This window comes from Vulpes vulpes, chromosome 7, assembly GCF_048418805.1.
Source record: "Vulpes vulpes isolate BD-2025 chromosome 7, VulVul3, whole genome shotgun sequence".
Classification (NCBI taxonomy): domain Eukaryota; kingdom Metazoa; phylum Chordata; class Mammalia; order Carnivora; family Canidae; genus Vulpes; species Vulpes vulpes.
In genome coordinates, this window is record NC_132786.1 from 18,866,342 (window position 1) to 18,894,322 (window position 27,981).

Consider the following 27,981-nt stretch of genomic DNA (forward strand, 5'->3'; position numbering starts at 1 on the left):
CACACAGGGAATGAGCACAGAAGAGGGGCTCAACGGAACCTGCCAACTGACACTAGGCACAGAGCCCTCGGCCACCTTCTGAAACCCTCCCCTTCAAAAACCAAACAAAAACGGCAAACAGGAAACGCTCGTCTTTTAAAAATTACTCTATTATTATCAAATAGAACCACAGTATCCAAAAGGTAATTATAAAGTTCTATTCCCCAACTAAGTGGCCCTGCACCGCCCCTCCGAGTGGCCGGCGGCCAAATCACTCCCCCCGTGCTGATTGGTTTCATCCATTTTATTGTCAAGGAAATTAACAGCCCGAAGGGGTTCCCCAGGTCCGCGCACTCCCCCCCGGGGCCCTCGGTAAACACGGCAGCAAGCGACCTGGTCTCACTACCCCCGTGTCCTTGGGAGGAGGGACGAAAGGAGAGAGGGGGCTCACAGCAAAGGGGCTGGGGGCGCCCCGCCCCTGCCCGCCCGGCTCGGGCCTCGCGGCGGCCGGGTAGGTCTCCGGGGCGGGCCGGGCCGCGCACCTGGTGGCGCACCTGGCCGGGCGGCGCGGCGGGCGCGCTCACTCGCCCGTGTGGGTCCGCAGGTGGTACTTGAGCGACTGCTTGTAGCGGAAGCACTTGGCGCAGTGCGTGCAAGGGTAGGGCCGCTCGCCCGTGTGCGCGCGCTGGTGCTCCAGCAAGTGGTGCTTCTGCGTGAAGCGCTTGCCACACTCGGCGCAGTGGTAGGGCCGCTCGCCCGTGTGGATGCGCCGGTGCTCCAGCAGGTGGTGCTTGCGGATGAAGCTCTTGCCGCACTCGGGGCAGGCGTGCGGGCGCTCCCGCGAGTGCACTCGGCAGTGGTTGGTAAGCTTGGACTTCTCGCTGAAGCTCTTCTCGCACTCGGGGCACTTGAAGGGCCGCTCGCCCGTGTGAGTCCGCTGGTGGCGCAGCAGGTGCGACGGGCGACTGAAGCTCTTGCCGCACAGGCTGCAGATGAAGGAGACCTCGTGCTTGCCCGCGTGCACGCGCTGGTGGATCACCAGGCTGATGTGCAGGCGGAAGCTCTTCTTGCATTCGGGGCACGTGTAGGGCCGCTCGCCCGTGTGCGTGATCTGGTGCTTGGTCAGGCTCGACTTGTGGCTGAAGCTGCTGTCGCACTCGGGGCACTTGTAGGGCTTGGGGCCGCCGCCGCCACTGCCCGAGCTGGGCGACTTGGGGCGCGGCTTGAGCGTGTGCTTGGGGGCGAAGCCGGGCCCGCGGTCGGGAGACGCGTAGCCGCCGCGGACGCGGTGGATGCGCTGGTGCAGCGTGAGCTGCTGCTTGTGGCGGAAGCTGATCTCGCATTCGGCGCATTCGTACGGCCCCTCCTTGATGTGATTGCGCTGGTGGATGATGAGGTTAATCTTCAGCCGAAAGCTCTTGCCGCACTCCATGCAGGTGAACGGCCGCTCGCCGCGCCGGTTCCGCTGCTGCTGGCTGGAGGAACCGCGGCTGTCGCCCAGGTGCCGCTCCCCGTGCGTCGGCGGCGCCAGCCTCTTCACCGCAGGCTTGCCTAGCTGCAGCGGCGGGGGGCTCTCCTCGCCCTCGGGGGACAGCTCCCCGGGCAGCGGGGTCTGGTACATGCTGGTCTCGTAGCGCCCCGACAGCTGCCCGAGGGCCTGCAGGTGCTGGGGCAGCTCGTCCTCCTCCTCATCTTCCTCCTCCTCCTCCTGCTCCTCGGTTTTGATCACGATCCCCTCTGCTCCAGGGACAGGGAGAGAGACGGACAGACATCAGCCTGTTGCCCGGGGGCCTCTGCCCTGGAAGTAGGCAGGTAGGGTGCCTTCGCCCTTGCCCCCCCACATTGCCTGCGCATCCTCTGCCCTGGAGCCGCCTTTGGGGAAAACATTCCTTTTTGCTCCCTGTAGCCCGCGGGCGCCCACCTCTGTGGGGCCTCGGGCCTTGGTTCAGGAAGGAGCCCAGGCCTCACATGGCCCATGGGAGCCCTCTCTGGGAACCCTATGCGGTGGGAGCCCATCTCCCCAAGATGGTGGTGGACACCACCGGCAGGAAATTAGGACACGGACACGCAGGCACCCTCCCCCGCCAGACCCCTGGGCCCAAGGTGCCTGAAGCTTGCAGCCTTGTAGACCCAGCAGTTATGTGGATCAATAAGCACCCCTTCCCTTGTGCACCTGAGCTACCTGAGGGCTGGGTTTCTACCACCTGTATGGAAAGGGTGCGGACTCATCAGGCTCCATTTCCAGCTCTAAGGCCTTCCTCTGCCTGAACTCCCCCAGCCTTACTGGTCTGCTGCTTTCTTGAAAGCACCACCTGTACTCACCTTCCTCCAGCAATCTCTCCCTCCTCTCCATGGCTCCAAATCACGCAGCTCCAATCCTGTCTTTGCCCTAAAACCTTCCTTCACCTACGGCCCTCAACCCCTCCCTGGCAGCCAGCACACAGCCACCCCAGGACTCAGGACCCCCGGCCTGCTCATGGAGCACTACAACCCCCTCTCCTTCCTGGTGGGTGACTCACCTGCTCTGACCCTACCAACCCTGGACCTAGGGCCGAGGGTTTCTTCTGCCTGTCTCTCGGATTCTGGTATGCGGGCAGTGCACAAAGTAAGTTTAGTTCTGTGAATACCCCAACTGTAGGATGTCTTCCTCCTCCCTGGCCCTCCATCCTCTATGCTGGCCCTTTCGGAGCACCAGATCATGTACAAGGTGTTCTATTCTACAGTGTTTCCCCAGAATGTAAGTCCTAGGGAAGAGGAGTGCCCTCGACACGGACTCCTATTTGCATTTTCTCAAATGCCTCGTACTTACTTGGCACTCCCTAAAAGCTGTCAATTGCAGAGCTCTGTTCTCAGTTACTATGGGACTCGAGAAGGCACTCACTTCTCTGAGCCCACCTGTCAGATGGAAGCTGCCATAATAGTCCACATTTGCAGTATTCTTAACAGCAAATAAATGAGAACTTTTCGAGTTCTTGCCTGAGAACTTGTGTCTTTTTATTCACAATCTCTTATAGGATAAGCCAGGCAAGAATTATCCCCATTTCACAGATGTGGAGCATCCAAGCCCCAGAGATACCAAGTGATAGTTCCAAAGAAAGTAAAGCCAGACCTTTTCAGAGCTTGCATCTTAGGGACCATCTAGTCTGCCCCTTAGCTGACAGGGAAACCAGCTGGCAGTGTGCATGAGCTGGCCCAGGTCTTACAAAGTAGTTGGTAGTGACTGCTGGGCCTTGGCACTTCCTGCTGCTTCTCCGAACCCAGGAAATAGTGGGGTCACACTTGGGACATAGGTATGCCAGTCCCAGCTCAGGCCTCCTGTCGTGGCTGGTACTGCCTGGGCCCTGTTAGGACTTTCAGTAGAAAGTAAACCAGAACAGCCAAGGAACATGATGCCTAAAAGATCTGGAAGGAGGAGGCAGCTTCAGAGGTCGGCAATTAGTCACCTGGGGGCTTACCCTGAAAATGCGACACAGGGGCAATAGGCACCTTGGGACACTGAAACTCTCCTTGAGCATCAAAGCTTCTTTTTTGTATTTGTTTCCCCTTTAATGAAATAAGAATGAAACAGCTGGCCCTAAAATCCAGGACACAACAGCAACAAGTACCGCGTAGTACTTTCCTGAAGTTCTCACTGGAATGAATGGGAGTGCCCAGGGCAGGCTGGCATTTCTACTTGGAGGCTCCACTGCAGCAGAGCCTCATGGTCTGCCCTGCACCTTCCCCTGTTTTACACAGACAGCCTGTGTATTAAAACACTTTCGGGAATATCATGCAGTTATTTAAAAACAAGGAATTAGATCCATATCTTTTGATCAAGAAGGATGTCTGTGGCATTTTATGAAGTGCATAAAGGCCAACTACAAAGAAATTCTCTACAGAGAAAATGAAAAAATTTTTAAATATCATCAGCATAATACTTTAAAAAAACTATTAAATAAAATGGATGTAGATACAATTCTAAGTACAAATAGTACAGAAACTGCTATGATGTTTACATGCAAAAGAGCCAATAACTAAAACATCTAAACAAAAAAACAAAACTGGGATCCCTGGGTGGCTCAGCAGTTGAGCATCTGCCTTCTGCCCAGGGCATGATCCTGGGGTCCTGGAATCGAGTCCCACGTTGGGCTCCCTGCACGGAGCCTGCTTCTCCCTCTGCCTGTGTCTCTGCCTCTCTCATGAATAAATAAATAAAATCTTTAAACAAAACAAAACACCTAAGTGTGTTCCTTAAAAATTTGGTAGAATTCACTTAATTCTTATACATTTTCAGAATATAGAAAAAGCTTCCCATTTCACCTCATAAGTTGAGTATAATCTTACTTCTAAAACTAGATGAGAATGATTCAGGAAAGGATCAGGCTGATTTCATTTATGAATATAGTTGAAAAACTCCTGAATAAACAGCAGCTAAGTTTAATAGTGTGTGTAGAAAGTACACCGGGATGACAAGCTTGAGCTTTTCTCAGGACCGCATTAGACAATCAGCCACACAAGATGTCCTGAGATCAGGCTGCTGAGAGCCCACTTCCTCACTGTTGAACTCATAAGGAGCAAGAGAGCGCAGGATGGCGACCCAGATATATTTTTTTTTAATTTTTAGTTATTTATGATAGTCACACACAGAGAGAGAGAGAGAGAGAGAGAGGGGGGCAGAGACATAGGCGGAGGGAGAAGCAGGCTCCATGCACCGGGAGCCCGATGTGGAATTCGATCCCGGGTCTCCAGGATCGCACCCTGGGCCAAAGGCAGGCGCTAAACCGCTGTGCCACCCAGGGATCCGGGCGACCCAGCTATCTTATAATTAAACATAAGTGACGGCTAGATTGTAGCAGGAAGAGACAGTACAGTCTGTTATTTTAAAAAACATGCTTGGCCAGGGTTGAGCTCTCTGGATCACTGAGGCTTCTAGTGTGACAGAAGTACTATCAAAAACACATCAGGAGATGGAAGTTCTAGCCTTCCCACAATTGCATGACTTTGGGCATTTTATTTGACCTTCTGTGCCTATAGAAGGAGGGAGTTGTAGAGGTGATCTCTGGGATCCCTTGGGGTGGGCATCTGACCTAGTCTTTGGCTGGAATACTTTCTCCCCAGCCCAGAGACAGATTCTTATAAATCCTGAGGCAGGAAACCAGCACCTGAGGCCATGCCTGGGCTGTCACACCTGTGAACCCATCAATGTCAAATGACCTCTCTGAAGGAGAGCCCAACTTCCCCACACAGCAGGAGCCTGCCCACAGGCTTGCACCTGTCCAACTGACCTGTGCAGTTTCTCTGCTGCACCAGCATCTGTTTGAGCTCGCTGAACTCACTGGAGCCTTCTGTGGACTCCTCCAACGTATTCTCCTGTTCCTGCATGTCCAAGTCTGGCTGTTCTCCACACGGGTCACCAAGCTCTGAGTCCTGAAAGCCGTGCTCTTCCACCTGCCCCATCAGGGGCTCCGGCGTCTCCAGACTTTCTGAGCCCTCATCGTTGGTCTGCACCTCGATCTTAATCACGATCCCGTCGTGTGCTGAGCAGGTAGGGAGGGGTGGGGGGAGTAGACGAGAGGATGAAAGAACCCAGAACACATTCATTGCACTAGGTTTCTGAAGCCTAGGATTGACATCTCAAAAATTCTCAGAGACCATGAGGAAATATAATGCCGAGTGAGCAGACATAGAATTTTCTGGACATTCTGTAGCCTTGAATATCAGTACAAACCAGACTAAAAGTTAAAATAGATGCAGAGTTTGTGTTCTATGACTCCTCCATTTAAAAAAATTGTATTGTCAGGTTGTTTTTTTTTTTTTTTTTCTTTTATAAACAAGATCTTAATTCCCTTTCCCGGGTCAGGCCAAAGTCAAAAATTTCTCTCTCTTAGTCAAAATGAATAATGAAAAGGCTAATCACCTCCTCACCCTGCACACCTTTCCAGCCCCCACCCCACCCAGGTCCAAGGCTGACAGACCAGACATCCCGGAGCCCCTGCCCCAGCCCAGAGTCACAAGCACCACATCTGGGTGCATTTGGAACTCTTGGGTTTTTAAACAGCATCTGATTACACACATTGCCCTTTTTTTTTTTTTTTTAACTTGCCAATAGGTCTGCAGGTAATTTCAAATGTCAACACACACACAGGCATCCTTTTGCATAAATGAAATTTAGCACATATTCTTTTAGCGCAGTATTTTTTCTCTTTCCATTTGCCTTCCGCTGCCCATTCCTTCCCATTTCACAGCTATGACCTCCCCACGTAACCCCTGTAATTAACATAGTATTTTTCCTCTATGCTTATGTAGGTATTTAAGGCAACACATTTATGTTTATCTGCTTTCATTTTCTGGCCATTATTGGTTTAAAGAAATAAAAATTGGCATATACAGAGTCCTCTCCATTCCTTTTCTCAAATATCTTGTAGAAATCCCTTCAAAGCAGTTTCTGTAGAGCCACTGCCTTCCTAAATGCTGCCCGTAGTCCCACGGTGAGGACAGTGCTGCAGTGTGTTCAGCCATCCCCTTCCCAAGGAACGTTCTTTTTTGTTCTGGGTCTTCTGCATGATGCAAATGTGTACTGCAATCACATGTGGATTTACATGCCTAACTAAAAAAGAGGGGTTTTATTTCCACACGAGTCCCAGGAGTGGGGCTGCAGAGTCAAAGGTGTGGCTATTTTTAATCTGATAGATGTCATCAGGCTGCTTTTGAACAAGGCTATGACAATTCATATTTCTACCAGCTGTGCAGGAGAACATCCTTTTCCCTGGCCTCCCTGCCAGCAACAGACACCACTGCTCTTTTACATTTTCCTCAGTCAGATGGGTGTAAATTGATAATTTACTGATACTTTAATCCCACTGTCCTGGCTAGGGCAATCTGAATATCATTTCTTTTCCTTCTTGGCCTTTTCAAGTTGACTCTGTATGAACTGTGTTCTGTTTTTGTCAACTAAGAGTCCTTTGGTTCTGCTAAAGATAACCCGTTTTCTCTTATCAGCATTTCAAACAGTCCCCAAATCTAGTGCTGGTCTGTTGACTTTGCCACCTCTTATCAGGCTGCTTTCTTAAGTTTTCCTATGGTCACACACATGTCCCTCCTTCCTGTATGGCTTCTGGGTTTTCAGTGAAGAGGGTCTCCTCTGCTTCTGGGTGGCTCATGTAGTCTCCTGGATTTTATTTCAAGGTTTTTTTTTTTTTTATTGTCTTATTATTTACACTTCGGTCTTTGTTCCATCTAAAATTTATTTTTACTTTGTGTGGAGTGTGAGGTAGGAGTTCAACTTTACTCTCTTCCCTATGGGGAGGGCTGTGCCCAGCATAAACTCCCTCACAGGCTAAAGATGACTTGTTTGTTAATTAAGGAAATTATAAATGTATAATGCATAAACATATTCATTCACTGAATTCATTTATTCAGTGGTTACTTATTGAGCACCAACTATGTGCGATGGACTATTCTAATGACTTGGGATGCATCGGTGAACAGAACAGAGCTTCCCACCCTCAGACATCTTACCTAAGGTAATAAACATAATTAATAAGTTATATGGTGTGTCAGAAGGTGATAAGTGCTGTGGAAAGAGAAAAGAAACCAGGAAACTCGTAAACAAGGCCAACAGTCCGTGCTCCTGGGAAGCCTCCTCGCTGTTAACTACACCTGCTCATGATCCCCAAGCTAAAAGTCGGGAAACCAGATCCACTCAGGATGCTAGCAGCTGATGCCCTGGGACTCAAAACCGGGTTCTCTCTGAGAATTCAAGAATGCTTGAATTCTCCTCTGAGCAGCCACCCAATCTCCAACCAACCGTGTGGAGTAGCAGAGCAGCTCTGATGGCCCCCGATGCCTTATCTACAGCTTCAAACTCGGACCCTGCCTGCCTTCCCCACAACCAAGTCTTAAAACATCTTCATCCTAATCTCTGTCTCACAAAAAAGAGGAAGTCACCCTCACTCACATCCCTGCCTTGCTCCTGCTCTAGCTCACAGTTGTCCTGCTGTTCCCCTTTTCTCTCCCTCCTGGGGAGAAGCAGAGACCCGCCCTCTGCTGGCTCCCTGAGCCCTGCTGCATCTCTCTGGCCACTGGGCTCCTCCCTCTGCAAATACCTGTCTCCGCGCTAGAGCCATAAGTACCACCATGACTCCAGCGTCAGAGAAATACCTTCCCTGACCTCACAAACTCCGGAAAATATTTTTGTGCCTCCTCCCTACAGCACTTTTTAAAAACTAAGCGCTCCTTTGCACGTTTTTGAATAAACATATAAAATGCGTCAGTAACTGCAAAAGATGTAATTTCTGGAGTATGGTAAATATTAATGGTTTAAAATAGTCTTTCGTCACTTTTTAACGTCACCAGTGGGATCTGAGAACCCCAGCAATTTTCAACCCACCATTATTCACTTAAAAAATACAAAAACAAGTTCTTCTTTGATAGTTGAAATTTTTAGATCATTCCTTTTCACCGTGAACTTCTATTTCCATTCCCACTTTGCCCACAGAATTTTATCCGAATAGAACATATTTTTATGTTCAGCAGCCTTTTACTGATTTCCTCATCTACCACTCTGCCACAAAAATGTGTATGTAAATTGAAAGCTTAATTTTGCTTTCATTTCTAATAACCATGGGGCTCTAAGTGTTGATTGTTTTCCTGGCTTAAGTTATCCTTCGTTATTGTTACTAACGAATGATGCACAGTCACTCAAGACAGAACACCGAAGACATTGGAAATGGCTCTTACAAAGATGGAGAGGAGTTTTTTTTCTTCCAATTAGTTTGCTTATCTGAGAATGAATATTCTTTATTACTTGATTGAGACGAGAGTTCGGAATAAAATCTGTTCCTATTTTTCGTTTTCATAAATACAAGCATGGGGGAAGCTCATTTACATTAGATATATAGATGGGCTGGCAGGAGCTTTGTTACAGAAACATCACTTGATTCTTTGAATTTGTTCCGAATTATAATGCTATGAAAGCACATGGTTAACATATCATCAAAAATTGTTTCTAATGACCTATTAGCTGACAACTTAATTAGGTTCTTTTTCAATTTTGTTGAAAGCAAAGTATTGCAAATGATCTAACTTGCAAAAGAATTTGCCATCCAGGCCCCAGGGCGCTGCACTTGTGGTCTCCTACCCCTGCTAGCTGGACCATCTCTGTAACCTAGAGGGCTTTTTCTACTTCGGAGAAAGAACTCCTTCATCAGCTGGGGATGGGTGAGGGATGTGATTGGTGAGGATGAGCATCACAGGGGCTGTATGTGTTGTGTGCTCTCATTGATGAGTTTTACGAATGAGAACAGATTGACTAAGGATTTATTGAACTCTCAAAGCCAGCTATGGCATGTCCCTCTTGGAAAGTCTCCTTGGACCTCAAGGGCACTGGTACTCCAGCTTGAAGACCACTGCCTTCCAGTACCCGCCCCTACTTCAAGACCTCACTCTGCTCAACCTCTTACAATGTTCTCAGCTGAACAGAACTGTGCTCCTCTCTATGGCGTTTACTTCTTCCCCCCTTGAAATGTACTGTATTTACACATTTTTGCCCCTCTCCTCTACTTGTTGGACAGTAGGGAAGCCAGTTGTCTCTCACCAAAAAGTTTTCCCCACCCTAAACAACTTTTGAAGGAGTATTGACAATCAAATTGCATTTATAAGCAGTCGTTTGTTCTCCCATTAAAAAAAAAAAAAAAAAAGGATGAGATGTCTGGGTGGCTCAGTGGTTGAGCATCTGCCTTCTGCTCAGGGTGTGATCCTGGGGTCCTGGGATCAAGTCTCACATCAGGCTCCCCTCAGGAAGCCTGCTTCTCCCTCTGCCTATCTCTCTGCCTCTGTGTGTCTCTCGTTAATAAATAAAATCTTAAAAAAAAACCAAAAGGCACGTATATTGCAGGAATATAGTTTGCAATCAAAGGTAGAATTTGAAACCACTGGGGGAAAGTTTTAAATAAATGGAGTGGAAATGAATGGATAGAGTGGGGACAACTGGCTTCCCAGTAAGAAAACAATCTTCACATCAAAATGAATTACTGATAAAACACAAATTTAGGGATCCCTGGGTGGCGCAGCGGTTTGGCGCCTGCCTTTGGCCCAGGGCGCCATCCTGGAGACCCGGGATCGAATCCCACGTCGGGCTCCCGGTGCATGGAGCCTGCTTCTCCCTCTGCCTGTGTCTCTGCCTCTCTCTCTCTCTCTCTCTCTGTGTGACTATCATAAATAAATAAAAATTAAAAAAAATACAAATTTAGATACAAATAATTAAATCATACTACTATTAGGGAAAAAACCACCTCCTTTCCTTTTTTTTTTTTTTTTTCTTTACAACTCTGAGCTGAGGAAGTGGCTGTGCCTAGCCCTCTGGGACTTCAGATCCTCCTTCTAGAGGCTGTCTGGCCCATCATAGCAGATATTACATGTGCCCAACACATACCAACTCTCATTTTTAGGTGTAAATCTTTTTTTTTTTTTTTTAGGTGTAAATCTTTTTGAAACAATTTCTGTAGCTCTGCCTTGACATTGTTGGGTGATGAGGAACTTATTTAATTTGTGCTTGGCTAGTGATCTCTGTAATTATATTTCTTCCTAAGAACTCTTGCAAGATGGGAAAAAAAATTTATCCTACAAATTGTTTCCAAATGTATCATGTGTTTGTGAGCACTACATTTAATAGTTAATGAAGCTGATATAATGTTATATTTGCAGACACTTAGTTAAAATACTTAACTGTTTGCATTTTGCAATTTTCCTTTTGTTTTCTGGAGCAAGAAATATTTTACTTCAGATTTCAAATATTTTTAGAGGTTTTTGAAAAGCTCATAGGCTCAAGAACTATAATCATATACTGAATAAGGGGCTAAGTATTTCTACACTTAATACGAAACCCAGACCAAAAAAAGGTTATGGGTAAATTTGAATATATAGAAACTTAAAATTGATAAATTCAAACATATAAAAATTTAAAATAGTCATACCACACACACAAATACAAAGGTAAACCATATATTCAAAAACATATTCATATACATGAGAAAAGAGCTGATATCTTTAACTTTTAAAAACCTTTTACAAAAAAAAAAAAGCTTTTACAAGCTAATAATAAAAAGATGAATAATCCAAAAGGACAATGATCAGAAGATAATTAATAAAATAAAACATCCTGGTGATCATTAAAGGTATGGAAATAGGCTCAACATCACTCTTACAGAAGTCAAATGAAAGCATTAAAATACTGTCTTTTCTACCCATCACTTTGGCAAATAATAAAAAGATAAACAGTACCTACTATTGGCATGGGTGTGGGGAAAGAGGTAGTCTCATGTTTGTGTATAAACTGAAGGCGTATCAACTGGCACAATTGTTTTGAGGGAAATTTTAAAATATGTATCAAATTTTTATTTTTTTTAAAGATTTTATTTATTTATTCCTGAGAGACACAGAGAGAGAGAGGCAGAGACACAGGCAGAGGGAGAAGCAGGCTCCCTGCAGGGAGCCCGATGTGGGACTCCATTCAGATCACGACCTGAGCCAAAGGCAGACACTCAACCACCCAGGTGCCCTGTATCAAATTTTTAAATGGGTATATCCTTTGGCCCAGGATACTTTTTTTTTTTTTTTTAAGATTTTATTTATTTACTTGAGAGAAAGTAAGAGAATGCATGTGCATGGGGGGGGGGCAGGGAGGGGCAGAGGGAGTGGGAGAAGCAGACTCCCTGCTGAGCAGGGAGCCAACTCAGGGCTCGAGCTCCATCCCAGGACCCTGAGGTCATGACCTGAGCTGAAGGCAGATGCTTAACCAACTTGAGCCACACAGGTATCCCAAGAAAGTCTACATCTAAATAAGTTTCGAGAAGTACACAAGATTTACTTATAAAAGATCTTTCACGAAGCATTGAAACTTATAAACACTCTAAATGTACATCAATGGGAATTCATTTAAATAAATTATGAAGTCAATACATAGGATACTACAATCCGCTACTAAGAAAAGATAGATTTATATATTCTGACATGTAAAGATGTTGAAGATATGTAATTAAAAAGCAAGTTGCCAATGTACTTCTATATTGTTGGATTTTCTTACAATGAGAATTTATTTATGTATTACTTATATAATTAAAGCCGTGTGTGTGTGTGTGTGTGTGTGTGTATTACCATATGCTCATAAATTGGAAGGAATAAAGTGTTGTCTTGAGAGAGAATTGTGTGGGATTTTCACTCTCTCTGCATTTATTCTTTTTTGAGTTATGCTGATGAAACTTTGCATTTTACTAGACAGTAAAAACCAGTGTTGTCACATTAACTTTTTCCACCAGCTGAAAGCAGAGAAATGATGGTTGACGTTGGCTTTCCAACCTTTTTATGGCTGTACTTTCTGTTAGATTTTTAAAATTTTTGGCATATTTATTTTTAAAGTCTTTATTTAATGCATTTAAAAAAATTTTATTTAAGTAATCTCTACACCTAACATGGGGCTCAAACTCAAGACACTGAGACCAAGAGTCACACACTCTTTGGACTGAGCAAGCCAAGTGCCCCAATTTTCAAAAGATTTTTGAAATCTTTTTTTAAAAAGTTATATATGGGGGTGCCTGGATGGCTTAGTCGGTTAAGCATCTGCCTTTGGCTCAGGTCATGTTCCTGGGGTCCTGGGATTGAACCCTGTGTTGGGCTCCCTGCTCAGCACGGAGTTTGCTTCTCCCTCTCCCTTGACCCCTCCCCCCTGCTCATGCTTGCTCACTCTCCCTGGAATAAATAAAATATTTTTTAAAAGTTATATATGCACACAGACTGAGCATTAGTTTTTCAAAAGTTGTTTTTAAAAAGCTCTCTTCCCACTACCAACCCATATTTCCTGCTCCTTAGGGGCAACTCTTCCAATTCCTCTAGTTGATTCTTTGGTCATTTCCCTTCATAACTCTAAGGAACATACTCCTATTGCTATTCATTGAATTTTCATGGTAAACATCACCTGTCGACTTCCGAATCCCTGACCATTCCAATTTAGTTTGCATTTCTGGTTGGATTAATACTGAGCATTTACATTATTAGATTACATAAATGTTACATAAAATTGAAGTGGGTAGTATACTACAGTTATTTTTCTATGTCTGGGGAAACTTTTTGTCTTCCCTGGGGTTTATAATTTTTTCCTTGGCTTAGCTTACTATTTTCATTAAGTCAGCTCCAAACTCTCCCACCCTTTCTGTAAGCCTCTCCTCAAAACATTCAGACAGAATGGGTATTTCTTAATTTCATCTATTCGGAGGAAAAATTTTTCACAATTTTCTGATGTGCTCCAGTCTGGACTGGTTGCCCCGAGGCACAAAGCTGTCTTCTTGGGCTCCCCCTTAGGCAGCACACTGGGGATTGCTCTTGCCTTGCTTGTATTGGAGCTCCTGACACCTCTTTCTTGGTGTGCTTCTTCATTTCAGCAAAGCGCCTCCCCCAGTTTGAGGAAAGGTGCATGGGAGACCTTGAGAATGTCGATTTCATCTCTCACATTTAATGAGAATAGTCTGACTGATATAAAATTCTAGAATGGTCAGAAAATATTTTCCAATTTTAAAATTTAGAGACTTTTAAAGGTATTGCTCTATTGTCTTCTCCAATATCGTTGAAAAGTCCAAGGCTATTCTATTCTTGTTCCTTTGTATGAACTCCCTCCCCTCCGCCGGCCCTCCCTACCCCTCGGAGACTTATAAGATTGTTTTGTCCTCACTTGCTCCGAAACTTCTTGCTTGAAGTATCTAAGGCAGAGGTCTGGTTTCATCCATTGTTCTGGACAGCTGCTGGGCTCTTTCAATCTGGGAAACCGGTCTTCCAGTGCTGAGAATTTTCCTTGAATTATTTCATGCTAATTCCCTCCTCCCTATATTTGCTTTTCTTTTTCTTTTTTCTCTGATATTCTTGTTATTTGGAGTTCCAACCTTTACTTTTTAAGATTCTTTCACTATTTCTTTTGTCTTTCTTTCTTTTGTCTTTCTTTTGACTTTTAAGATTCTTTTACTATTTCTTTTGTCTTTCTGCTCTATTTTCTGGGACAGGTACTCAACTTTATCTTCTAACACTTTTTAATTTGTATTATTTCTAAATTCCAAGAGTTCTTTTCTATTTTTTTTATAATAAGCATTATACTTTTGGATCATGGATGTATTCACTTCTTTCATCTCTTTAAGGAATGTGAAATATATATATGTTATAAATATTACACAAGCATATATATATATATTTAAGCATAGTTTTAAAAATGTCTCTGCATGGTTTCTTTCAAATTTACTTTTTCTGCTTTCTTTTCCTTTGGTCTCTGTATACGAGAGGCTTTTCCCAAATGTCTGTGGTTCTTGGTTGTCTGTATTTAAAATTAGAATACTCCAAAGAGACTAAAAGTTTGGTGCATTTAGGTAGGGCTTGCTAGGGAAGGGTTTCCCAGTAGGATGGCTCTGCTGAGTCATTTCATGAGGAGGTACCTCGTTCTCGTTCTGGTCCCCAAAGTGTCCGGGCAAGACTCGTCCAGCATGCTCCCTGGGGGTTCCATCCCAGATGCTCCATCGCTTGAGAGCCAAGTTAGGCATGAAGGCTGGAGATCTCAGTATCTGCACATCATACTCCTCTTATTCTCTTGTTTCCAGCATGGAGCTCCACCCTCCACTGTGCCTGGTGTCCGAGTTCAGACATTCTCTCGTCTGGCTTCTCCAGAGAAGCCTCGGCTATCTCCTGGGGCTGGGAGAGGCAGATGCTGGCTATACGGACTCAGGGAGGCTGTGGAGCGGACATGGTAGTGCTCACATGCTTTTCTGCAAGATGTCTCACCCATCCTGTTTTTAACTGCACCTTGCCTTCATTTCCAGAGATACCTAGCGTCTCTGGTAAGGCTCATTCCCACATCTTGAGTAGGGGCTGGGAGTGGAGTGCAAATTAAGTTTCTTTTCTGCTTTCCTCAATACCAATTTTGGATTTAGCTTTCTAAATCAGTGATCACCCAGTCATCTGCTTTCAGGCTTCCAGAATGTGGTTGCTGTTGTCTCCTGGTTCATTCCTTTTACAAGTCCCTTCGCTCTTGCTTTAGGAGGATTCTGGGAGGTAGGAGTAAACACATGTTCAACCTGCCATCTTTAACTCGAAGCCTTTCTTCATGCATTGTGGTTTTTTAAAAATTATTTTTACTGAATAAGAAATAATACATACTTATTTCAGAACATTCTACAAAGCATAAAGAGATACGATTTCATTATGTTTCCATTCAGTTTTTCCCTATCTTTTGTTTACATCACAGACTTCATGTTACATTTACATTTTCCATTTCTACTTCATTAACTTCCCCTATCAACTGGATCACTGCCATCAGCACTTCACACTGGTGTTAGCAATCCCCATCTTAAGCAAATAAGATCCCCACCCCCACCCCCACCCCCAGCTACTGCCCGGTATTTCCACTCCCCACTCACAGCTAAACCTGAAACAGCTGATGATGTGTGCTGCCTCCCTCGCCTCCCATCCTCCCCTCAACCCACTCCAAAGGGCTTCCACCTCATCGCACCACCAACGCTTCTCTTGCTGAGGTCACTGGTGTTGCCAACCTGCAGATCCGGTGACATGTCAGTCTTCGCCTTACTAAAACCACACTGCAGGATTTAGCATGGTTGATCATACTCCCTCCTTCTGGAGACACTCTTCTCTGAAATGCCCAGCGATGCACTATCCTAATTGCACATGCTGTACTGACTGAGCCAGCCAGGTGCCCTGGCTATCCTCATTTCTTGCTACCTTTCTGACCATTCCTGTTTCCTTTGGTTCCTCGGTTTCTTCTCTCCTTCTCCAAATCCTACAACAGTGTTTTTTAGCCCCGGCTGTGCGTTAGGATCATAGTGGAAGCGTTTGGAAGCATACCAACACCTGGGCCCCACTCAGACCAATATATTCCAGATCTCTGAATCTGCTCTAAGTCAGGCCTTCCAAGGGCATGGCCGGGCCTCTTTCTCTTCTCCTTCTCTGGACTGGGTCGGTGCTACCAAGGCCCAGATATCTGTCTCTAGCTCAGATCTCTCAGTTTTTAAGTTTTTATTCTACTGCTTCTTCAACACTTTCTCCTGGAGACCCCCCACGGATCTCAAGCCTGATGTGTTCTTGCTGTTTCTCCAGCTCTGCACCTCCTGGGGTCCTCTACCCAGCATCCTACTGCCGCATAGGCAGGGGTGTGCCTCCCTGCCAACACCTGCCCATTGCAAGTCCCTTGAAGCCCCTACCACCAAAACAGGTCCCCGGGGATACACACTTCCCTCCTGGTCTGTGCCATGTCGCCTGCCTGGACTATGGAGTCTCCACTGGTCTCTAGGCTTCCAGACTTTCCTCCCTCCAGTGAGTTCTCCTCGGGGTCACTGGAGCTCCTAATTGCCCTTTAGATTTCCACTAAAAATTCCACTTCCTCAAAGAGGCCTCTTCTGTTGTCCCAGGGCAGGAAAGTCTTCCACACCGGGTGTCTCATTGGCCTGGGTGCTCACCTTCACAGCGCTACCGCTGCTCTTTATAATTTTATATGTGAGTGTGTGGGGGTAGTTATTATTATCATTCTCTTGACATAGTACTTGACCCCCCCAAAATACTCAATGAACTAAATAATAAACATACAAATGACACATATGGAAAAACAACTTCATTTATGATTTTAGTGGCTACGAGTCTATCATAATGTAATACCTGTCCATCTTAATCCATAGTTCAGATTCTTTTCCATGCTACAGACTCTCAGAAAGGAAATTCTTAAGTCAAGCATATGAACATTTAAAAATTTTAAAACATAGTTTAAGACTAAAAAATATCCAACTGCTTTTCAAAAAGACTAACACCTTGGATTTCTAGCCACGCCTTCAGGTTTGCTTTTACTCCATTACCCACCTTCAAGGGCCATGAATGGGAGCCCCTGCTCTGAGTATTTTGAGAGCAGAATTGTATCTGAATCATTTTTGTATCTCCTTGCCTTTAGGGATCCAAACCATAAATAATAGTTTACTGAATTCACTTAGCCAGTTCATAAAATCATCATGCGCAGTGTACTTGAAATTATTAAAATTCTCAACGTTCCAGGCTCTTCCCCGTCGGTATCAGACTGGCACTGGTTCTGCAGCCACCCTTCTAAGGGAGAAGACCTGAGAGCAGACAGGTTACCGCTGGCATGTTTGGGGCTCTGATAGCCATAGATTCACAGGACAGTCCTACTATCCAGAAGCTAGGGTCTCTGGTTTCACACAGAGGTGCAAGCTTATAGCCAGCCCTGTGTGGCGGGGGTTCCCATGTCCTCCCCGTCCTCCCTCCTGCCCAGGCCCCGAGTGGCTGGAGATAGTCAGTAGAACAAATGGAACATTCCAGCCTTACAAGGCAGCCTCTGTGAGGTTACCACTTCCCACAGAAGCTCAGGCCGTGGACGTGCGTGTGCCAGAACAAACTGGGCCTGAGGCAGAGTGGGTTGAGGTTATTTGCTTTTGATTCTGGCCCTAGTCTGTGGGAGGCCCATCTGTGACGAGGGTGTGAACCAGCACACAGGGGAAGGGGATCAGCGTCGTCCCAGCGCTACTAAGAGGATGCTAGAGGAGCAGCACCTAGACCACAAACCCCCACTGGGACATCAGGCTGGATTTTAGGGTATTTACCATAAGCTACCCTCCCATATTCTCATCCTCTGCCTCCCAGGCCTGCTTTCTTATTTCTTCTGCTTTGAATCGTTCTCTTCTTCCCATGTGACCCTTGTTTTTGGCTGTGGCCACTCAAACTTTGTGGATACAGACTTATTTTCTTCCAAACAAAAGGACATCCTGCCACATGCCATTCTCTGTCCCCAAGTCCCCAGTCTCACCTGCCTTTAAATCACCTTTTTTGTCTGCCAGAATGAACTCACATTATCAGCCTCTACTCTCCATTTAAATCTCTAGGCAAATCTCTAGAAAGTAAAGACACTGGATTTCTCTGAAAGACGCTAGCACTTATTTTTTCACAGGCTTCTGTCTCTCTGCTACCTTGGCTCTTGGTTCACTGGGCTGACATTACTCTGTACGTCTCTGGACCTCCTGATAGGAGCCAGTCGATAGGTCCCAGGATCAACGACATTACTTCATAACAAGACCTGGCTGTTGGCGCCAGTGAGTTCTCCAGCCAGATTATCCTTTTTCAAAAGATATGATCACCCATGATGTCTGGGTGCGAAGGACAAGGATCAGCTTCCACTGTAGACCTTCAAGGCAGAAGATTCAAGTCCAAAGGCAATTCCAAAGCAGGAGCTCCAGAAAATGGACCACGCAGCACAAAAGCACCCATGGGGCAAGCATGTGGGCTGGGGAGGGATGACACTGCATGCAGAATGACAACGGCTGCTGGCACATGCCAGTCACCACATCAGGCCCTACAGCTTAGTACCCATCCTACTTTATAGGCGGGGAAAACAAGCTTCCAAAAAGGTTGAGTTCACTAAAGTCATCCTGCCAGTGAGCAGGGAAGCCGGGATTCAAATGCAGGCACCTGATGCTGGAGTCTGTACTTGAGACCCATGGCTAGTCCTGCCGGGCACCTTTCTGCTGCTTCCATCAAACTGCCCCATCTAGACACTGTCCTGCATAGTGCACAACATTTCATGGAAAATCTCTCCCTCCACTATCCCTCCACTGACTGGCTGTGGGACCACAGATACAGCCCTTCTCTGGAGAGGTCCACGAGGCACAGTCACTGGCACCCTGACAAATGACCACTTTTCTTTCAGTTCTGGTTTTGTTTCCTGCAAAGAGTGAGGTGACACCTGGTTGTGTCAAAATACTCCCTGAGACCCAATGGCATTCTTATTTACCAGCCACTTGGGCCACTGGGGGTGGGTCAAGGAGGTGTCAGGCAGGTCTTAGCACCTGTAGGCCTCCTTCCTGCACAAAGCTTGCTAAAGCGGCCCTCCACGGTCTACTGTGGACTGCAACACCCCATGCTGGGCCTCCTGAGTGATGAAAGATCCAGAAGGCAGAGCTCTGGGCCACCCAGGAGCACTCACCAGCACTGGGATCTGCGGGTGTCTCGCCTTCCTCAGAGTCCTCCTGCTCCTGCATGGTTGGCCTCTCCCCACGCTCCATCTGCGACATGAGGTCTGGTTTGGAAATTGCATAGTCTGGGCAGAAGGAAGGAAAGAAGACAAACTATGTGGTGAGGTTACACTGGATGCTGTCAAAGTATCACCTGCATGAGTGGGACACTAGAAGTAGCCACCCTCCCAGTGGTAATGTTGGAAAAGAAATGGGTCAACCTCCCAGCCCTCTTCCTTAGAGTCACCACAGTGTGTGGGCCTGTGCATGCGTGCATGGGGGGCCTGCATGCATGTTGCTGGGGTGGGGGGGAGCCGCACACATGTGTGCATTAACCACGGCCTCCCATGTGGGAGCAGCAGTGGGCGCCACCTGTCCCCGCACAGAAACTGGCCCCCTGTCATCTAGGGATCTTGTTGCTCACAGGTTGCCAATGCCTACTTGGGCTTTTCATACCAAAAGCACAAGAGAGATTTGAAATTTTACAGAGTAAAAAAAAAAAGAATCCTGATAAAATCTAGAAGCTAAAATACTAAATACTAATAGTGTCCCTCACATCAAAAAAAAAGAAAAAACAGTTTAAAACTCTGGAAATAAAATTACAAGATGAAGAAGCTTGAAGGAAACACAGAGGTGCATGCACGCACACATAATAGTCAAAATATTCGTCGGATGTAAGGCTCCTCTGTAAATGGTTAACATCCATTATTATAATAAAGAGCCTCTATAATTAGTAAAAAAATAAAAATAAAGCAAATATAAATAGGTAATTCATAGAAGAAATGCAACTGGCCAGTAAACACAGGAAAAGATGCAGAAGTTCACTAATCATCAAAGAAATACATTCTAAAATAAGGAGGTGTCATTTTTCACCCATCAGAGAAGACAAATATTTAAAACAAAAGAACATCAAGTCAGGTCAGGGCCTGGAGATGGCATTGCCATACTCTGGAGTGTGATTATACACAGCCTTCTGGGGGACGTGGCCATCATACTGTAAATATGCATCGTCTTCATTGGGCAGACCTCCTCCCTGGAATCTGTGCTACCAAAATACTTGTGTAAGTGCACGTGGATACACAGAGATGCTGATTACAGCACTCTGTGATGGGCAGAAGGTGGAATCAGCGTGTTGCTCATCAACAGCAGAAAGGTCAAACACCCAGGGGCTCATCTGGAATGCTGCACTGTCTTTCTGAGCAGGCCTATATGTGCAGACATGGAAAGTGGTCTAGGGCCTATCCTTCAGGAGATTAAGTGACCGATCCCATTTGTGCAAACCACAGATTGTATGCACACAAGCACCTGCCCTCATGTGTCTGTTTGCATGTGCACAAAAGAAGATGAGAAACAATGCAGGCCAAAGGGTTCATGGCTGTTACCTCTCGGGGGGCAGTACCAGTGGGAGGGTGGGGATTGCTCTATACTGTATAAATCTAAATTGTTAAATTTTCACAACTATGTATACTCTTTAAAAAGAAAAGAAAAAATATGAGTTAAAAAGAAAAGAGTTAAAAAAAAAAAAAAAGAGTTGCCCTAACAGGGAGGTATGTGTATATACAATTAATAGTTCTAACAAGAATCAAAGTTTCTATCCAACTTGCATATGTAACTTTTTGTGTGTGCCCAAAGAGTTCCCCATACCAGAGCAAAGGATACATATAAAACTAAAGTATATTTTCCTAGGTTTTCCTCCTTGAATATACTTATTGATGAAAATAACAAGAATGAACAGACTTTGGGGTAAGCGGCTTCTCAGTGGAGTGGTGCCTCTGTCTACCAGTTGTCCTCATTTCTGCTGCATGAGTACATGTGGGCATTTATTCTGAGTGTGTGCTCTAAAATTCAATTTTCTTTGTTTTTGATTATTGGTAGTACTAGAGTTCAAAATTCCCACGGTTTCCAAGTGAGCCTCAGGCTAGGGTCACAGAAGCCCCCCACCGTGAGTGAACCTCCTCCTTACCCATAGAAACCAGAGACTCGTAGTTGCCCCTCATCACATTCTTATAGAGCTCCTTCTGCCACTCAGACAGGTTCCCCCACTCCTGCTCTGAGAAATGGACAGCGACATCATCGAAGGTGACGGGGACCTGAAAACACACAAGCTCAGCTTAGACCAAGTGGAAGGCAGTCACAGGCCCTCAGCTGCCAAATCCCAAGGCAACAGATGGCTCCCCCTACCCTCCATGCCCCCCGCCCCCCACCGGCTCTGGCTCAAACACCTCTTCTTAGGACTGGAGTGGGAAAGACCCAAAGGCATGGATGTGGGTATTCACCACAGACCTCTCTAGAAATCTGGCCTGACTTCAGTACTGTCCTGGCCCCACAGAGAAAGGGCCTCATTTTGCTGGTCCACTTTCTAATGGGATAATCCTTACTGCTATAAAGCATGGTCTGCAGACCAGCAGACATGGCACCAGGGGACGTACTAGAATGCAGACCCCTAGGCCCCACTCTAGGACTCCTAAATCAGATTTTGCATTTAGTAAGATCCCCAGGTGATTCAAGCACACAGTAACATTTGAGAAATGCTGGCCTGGAGAATATAGTCCAAGTCTCTTCCCTACATAAGGCTGAGTTCAGGGATAACACACAAGAGAATTAGAAAGAAAACCACTCCACATTCAAGTTCTTTCAGAATCTTCTGGGAATAGTAAAACCTAACCATTCTCTAGTTTTTTTAGGATACCTCTTGGAATCACATTTTTACTGGCATTAACATAATTCATAAGTCAACTGATAAAAATTGTGAGGCAGGATAGAGCTCTGAAACATTTCACCAGGGTCTTGGTCCACCTGGACAGTGAACTGCTAAGCAACTCACACTTCTTGTGAACTGAATGCCCTTCCAAATGGACCATCCCTGATCACTAACAGGTTCTCTGATCTGTTCCCCTAGGGCTTTATCAACAGGACAAATCACTGGATTTTGGCATGTCTTGAGCTTCGGGAAGTGATGCTGGCAACTAGGTATCACTCTGTTTCCTCTTAACCATCTCTTCTTCCCTCTTTTAGATGAAACTCCTAAAACACATGCCAATTCCGGTCACTGCTTGGGAAGCCCCAGTTGGGAGTGGTTTACCTTGGGGACTTCTCCATTGCTGCCTGGTGGCAGCCGCAGGATCCAGAAATTTCGATTTTTCAGTAGGTTCTCCATGTTCTCCAGCCGCCTCTGTAGCAGCCCGTACTCCTGCAGCAGGGTCCCCAGCACTACCCACTTGCTCTCCAGATGGTTCGCAAACTCCACAGCCGTCTTCTCACAGTCTGCCAGCTTCTTCTCAGCCGTCCCGGTCCGTCCCTCCAGGGTCAGGAGCCGCATGGCCTGGGCCTCTAGTTTCCTCTCCACCGCTTGGACGGCAGCCCACACGGCCAAGCGGGTGATCTCCGCTGTCGGGAGTGGCGTGTCCTTCTGGGCTGCAGAAGAGATCTGGAAGGGAGTGTCTTTTTGGGCAACAGGGCTCTGAAGCAGGGCATCCATGTCAGTCTCGGGAACTGTGGGGGAAAGGGTCAGGGGGTCTTTCTCCGGAACTTCAGGCGAGTGGAGTGGGGCCTCTTGGTGGGGGGTGGAGTGGGAGAGAAGTGAGATTTCTTGTTCAGCAGCAGCTGGGGGTGGATACTGGGTCTCTTCTTGGGAAGTCAGGGGACCCTGGAGATGAGTCTCTTGCTCAGAAGTGGCAGGATACAGGAGTGAGGGTCCCTTCTGGAGAACATGCGGCATTCGGCCAGAGGTCTCTAGCTTGGGAGTCTGGGATAGGGAGCCTTGTCGGGGGATGGGGGGAGATGAAGAAGGAATTTCTTTGGGGGGAAGAACACGGGATTGGAACAGAGTATCTCGGGGGAGTCCAGCGGGGGTCTGGCGGGGGCTTTCTTCTTGCAGAACACTGGGGAATGATGGAGGTGATGGGCGTTGGGTCTCCATGTCCAGCTGTGGAACCTGTGTTCAAGGAAAGAAAGGACAGGATTGAAGGCCACAGTCTCCAGCTGACAAAGTAAATGCCAAAGACAGGCACCCACAGAAAAGGGGCTGCAGGTTCATGGGCAGTAAGATATGTTCCACAGACATGAATGTCTTCTGGAGAACCCAGCATGGATTCAGAGGTCAATTATAAAACTGTTAATAATAACAAAGAAAAGGTGGCAATGCCACCTTCTGTGTTGGGAGAGCCATCTCTTTCTTGATGACACACATGTCCAGGGATCCCCATGACCAGTAGTGGACGAGAGGGGTAAGGACACTGGCCTTGGCCCTCAGACCTGTGCGTGTCGATTGCTGCCTGGTTACTTGACCTCTCTGTTCTCAGTGTCCCTGCACGTAAAACGAAGACAGTAGCTGACATACCTGCCTCCTCACTGAGTTTGAGCACCGGGCATCAAATACAACAAAACTCTAAAACGACAGCAGAATTTTGTCAGCGCCAGGCACTGTTACTACCCTGAGACTCCCAGCGAGGGGGGAGGAGGCTCCAGTGGGGCCAGTGCTGTTAAAAGACTTCCCTCAAAGGTGACCTCGACATCTGGCCCCACTGCTTCCACTTGTGTCAGCAGGCAGTCCCAGTGTTATCTTTCCCTCCCTTCTTCCAGGAATGGGAACACACAATTACCTTACATTCTCCATACTCTTTGGTAAAAGCTGAATTGTGGACTTTATCAGTCAAATTTCTCAGAGCATTTATATGGTGTAGGTTTGCCTCTAAGACATGTTATATGGGCCCAGCCCCTCCTGGAGAGGCCAAATGCGCTTCTGGGCATCCCAGGCTGACTCCTGCTATGAGCAAAATGGGAAGAGAGAGACCTTGCCCGAGCCAGGCCAGGGGATGGCAATTCAGCCACTTGTATGGAAGCCCAAGTCCCCGGGGTAGATGGTCCACTGCAGCAGGTGTATGCTGGTGGTCTGAGCTCTTCCCTACAGTTGGTGAGGTGGGGAATGAGGAGCCAAGGCCCAGGGGGACTGGATATGGGGCTGGAGCCCCCCCCAGTTCTGTGACTCACATCAGGATTGGTGGGGACAAGAACCAGAATGAAGACCAATTCCTTTGGGGATTTTCATTACGCACTCTCTCCCTTTTCCCCACCTTGCACACTCAAGGTTGAGAGAATTCTTGTGTCGCCAGGGAGGTGAAGCCAGGGTCTTCTGAGTGGCCAGCCCTGTGTTTACTTATCCAGACAATCAATAGCTTTAGTGGAACTCAATATAAGTTCTTCTGTAACATGTTTGTCCATTTGCTCATAATCTTCCTTCAGCGAATGCGCTGATGGCCCATCCCTGTGCCATGTCCAAGTAACCTTTAATACAACCGAAATTCCCATTCTCTTCGTTTGAAAGTGAGCACATCCCCGCTGTCCAGTCTGATATACAGTATGTGCTCAATAAATGTCTGCTGAATTAATGAATGGTATAAATCATTGGGTCACGGGAAAAAACATGTTAGGGTAAATGACATTCCTTGGGTCATCTAGGAGAGCCCTCTCAACCTATTTCTATCTCCTACCACTTCTCTTTCCTTTACTTGCTCATACATTCACTTATGAGGGCCTTCACTGAGACAGCACCATGCTGTCAAGCCAAGAATTGAAAACTGAAGGCCCATTCAAGCGGAATATTTTTGAGGTGGCATGATCCAGTAGCTCTGCAGCTAACCAGATGTGAGAGCTAATTAGTCAGATAACAGCTAACAGTTAGTCAGCATTTACTGTGCACCGTGAACTGCGTTAAGCATTTTAAAGGGTGATCTCACACGTAATCCTTAGGAAGCCCTACGAAATAGGACTCTGAGAACTGTTACCCACACTTAGCATAATGAAGACTCCGAAGCCTAGAGAGGGCCAACTAACTTGCCCAAGGTCACAGAGAGGGCTGGCTGCCGAGACTGGCCTTTCAGCCTCCACTGTAGGTTGCCTCCAGGCCTCATCTGTCAACAGAGGCAGCAGTTTAGCTCAGTTAAGTTCTGAATCCTTTCTACCTCTAAAATTCAGAGAGGCTTGGAGATTCAACAAAGACCTGTGGGAGGTTCTATGGTGGGGGAGGCCCTGTCCATAAAGACATTTCCACTTAAAGCTGGGATCAGGGACCCTTTTGAAAACCTAATGAAAGTTGTGAATTCTCCCCCTCAAAACACACACACACACACACACACACACACACACACACACACACACACGAAATTCTTCAAACACTTTCAAGTGGTTCACAGACCCCTAAACCTGAAAACTCATTAACAACTAAGCCACCTCTCAACTCTTAGTAGGTGAGGGCAGACAGGACAGCTCCCTGGGACAGAGGCCTCACACAGGGGAAATGACTAGCATAATGCAACACAATAGGGACATTATGACCCTGTCCTTGGAGGGGTGTTAGGGTACTTGCCTACAACTAATAGGAGAAGGTAATTCCCTGGGGGGCCAAGTTAGTCCCCCAGAGTAATACAGGGGTTTAACTAAAACAATGGGGAGAAGCTCCAGTACAGTACCTAAAGCCAGCAGAGTAGATACCTTTACCAACTAGTTTAATCAGAGCTTAAAGGAAAATAACATTTCTTTGCTCTCTTACTAGACTCGCTCTCTCCAGTTTTAGATTCGGAAGACTGTAGAGGGATGAGGGGCACACGGGGGCATACCCCCTTTTCCACCCCCAAATAACCCCCCTTGCTATGATGTCCTCTATATCAATAAACCCGTGGCTTGATTTTACCCGAAGCATAAAGACAGGGATGGAGCTGTAAATATAGTATCTAAGACTAATAACCTGGTATTCTCAAACTGTTGGGGTGGGGGGAGGGGGTGGAATTCTGGACCACGTATCATAGGATTTAACCGACCCTCCCTACCTCCTGTATCACAAGTGGATGGGGTCTCCAGGATACATGCATCTTAGCAGGAAAAAATATATATACATAACCATTCATATAAATTTATTTAAAAAAAGAAAAAAGAAAGAAAGAAAGAAAGCAAGCCATGCCATTTTCTTGTGTGACCCAGTGTGGTTAACTCAGAATTATATACCACTCGAGGGCCCTGGAGACTGAAGCCCAGAGGTAGGCATTCTTAAATCTTTATTTTATTTATTTTATTTTATTTTATTTTCCAAGAGGATTATTATTATTTATATATTTATTTTTTTATTGAGCCGGGAGGCTCTTTAGAAAGCATATATCCCGACCCCTTCCTGTCCACGACAGTAAACTGAGGCTCACAGACGCTGACTCCCATGCAGCAATCCTGCTCCCCAGCACAGCCACTGCATCTTCAAAGAGCAGGTCTGCGGGGAGATTTTTAAGAAAGGCCCACGACACAAGGCCGTCGGCCACTAAGCCCTTAGGAGCTCGCTCCCCAGACCCCATCCGTCTGGACACCCCAAATTTGGCGGGGGGCCCCCCTCCAGACACAGTGGCTGCAGGCCCAGGCGCCCGAGCCCGAGGGTCACCTGCTCCCCACGACGCAGCCGCTCGCCCAGCTGGGCGCTGCCCGGCCTCTCACCCCGCCGTCACCCCCCCCCCCCCGACGGGCCGCGTCCGCCACGCGGCGGGCCAGGCCCCCACCCCCGAACCCAGGGGAGGCCGCCGCCAGGGCCGCCCCCTCCCCGTCCAGGCCCGCCGCCCGGGAAGGCAGGCATTTCTGGGGACGCGGGCACCGGGCCACGGATGACTCGCTACGTGACCTTGGGGCCGGCCGGGCAGGTCGCCGCCAGGTGTCTGTGCCTCAGTGTCTCCGCTCTGCGAAATGGGAGAGCCGCGTCAGCGCCGCGCTCCGGCCGCGGGAGGCCCGGCGGGGGCGAGCTCTGCGGAAAACGTGCGGCGGCAACCCCGACGGACGCAGCGCCGGCTCCGCAGGGAGCGAGGCGCGCCGCCCCGGGCGCCCACCCCGGGCCCGCGAGCGCGCCAGGCCCCGGCGTCCCCGCAGCCGCGCCCGGACGGCGGCCGGATCCCCGGCCCGCTCCCATCCCGCCGCCCCCCCGTTAAGCGGCGCGCGAGCCCTCCGGCCCCCACCCCGCCCCCACCCCGCCCCCACGTCGCGGCGTCTCCAGCCCTTACCGAGACCCCAGGCCGGGCCGCCGAGCCCGGGACGCGCAGGCCGTCCCCCGGGCCCCGAGTCCGCGCGTCCGAGCGCGCGCGGGCCGCCCTCACCGGAGCCGGGGCCGCCTCGGCCATGGCCGTGCGCTGTCCGGCCGGGCCCGGAGTCGCCGCCGCCGCCGCGCGGCCCCACGCAGGCCGGCCCCCGGCCTCTCCGCAGGCGGCGCCCGCCCGGCCCTGCCTTCCCGGCCCGGGCTCGCGCGGCCGTCGGGCCCGGCCTGCTCGGGGCGGGCGGGGACGGAGCGGCCGAGCCGGCGGCGGCGTCGGAGCGGGGCGCGCGCGGTGCGGGCGGCCGGGCGGGCTGCGCGCCGGCCGCGAGCTGGGCCCCGGCCCTCAGCACCGGCCCCCGGCCCGCGCGCGGCCCCTGTGCGGCCGCGGCTGCGACCCCGGCTCCGGCCCCGGCCCCGGCTGCGAGCTGCGCTGCCGTCCCGGCGCCTCTTCAGCAGGGGAGCTGCACCGCAGCTGCCATGTTGATACAAACTGCATCCTGGGAGGCATGTCCCTCTCAGGCCGTTTAAAGAGAAACACTCCGAGGCTCGTCGGAGGCTGCAGGAACCCAGACAGCTCCATCTACAGCCGGTAGGAGCGAACAGTGTCGAGCGAGCCGCCGGGCGGCGACGGACACGCCCTGAGCCCGGGCCGGCCCGTCGTGGAGCCCGGGCCGAACCGCGCGGCCTCCCCCCGCCCCGGCCCCCCCCCCCCCCCGCCCCGCCGGCCTCACCTGGGGTCCTCGCCTCCCCGGGCGGCGCGGCCGAGACCCGGGGCGGGAGAGCCGAGCGCTGGCGGCCGCGCGCGGCCGAGGCGACGTGCCGGGTCTGCAGGCGGCTTGATTGGCTCCGACAGCCTTCCTCCCGCCGGATCCCCCTGCTCGTCTCAAACCCAGAACCCGGGCCGTTCCCTTTCAAAAC

At 48.4% G+C, this 27,981-nt stretch overlaps 1 protein-coding gene across 2 annotated transcripts; it reads right to left on the bottom strand.

Moving 5' to 3' along the window:
• Positions 1-131: 131 nt before the first annotated feature.
• ZNF777 (zinc finger protein 777) lies at positions 132-27,908 on the bottom strand. Of its 2 annotated transcripts, none has more exons than XM_072765026.1 (6): positions 27,795-27,908; positions 22,090-22,941; positions 20,971-21,097; positions 18,980-19,093; positions 5,244-5,495; positions 132-1,716 (listed from the first exon to the last, which is right to left on the bottom strand). In XM_072765026.1, exons 2-6 carry the CDS (start codon positions 22,924-22,926, stop codon positions 560-562), a joined length of 2,487 nt encoding a protein of 828 aa, XP_072621127.1. In that variant the 5' UTR covers positions 22,927-22,941; positions 27,795-27,908; the 3' UTR covers positions 132-559. The 2 variants fall into 2 exon arrangements, with proteins under 2 accessions (XP_072621127.1, XP_072621125.1); XM_072765024.1 differs by lacking the exon at positions 27,795-27,908 and adding an exon at positions 27,035-27,386.
• Between the last annotated feature and the right edge of the window lie 73 nt (positions 27,909-27,981).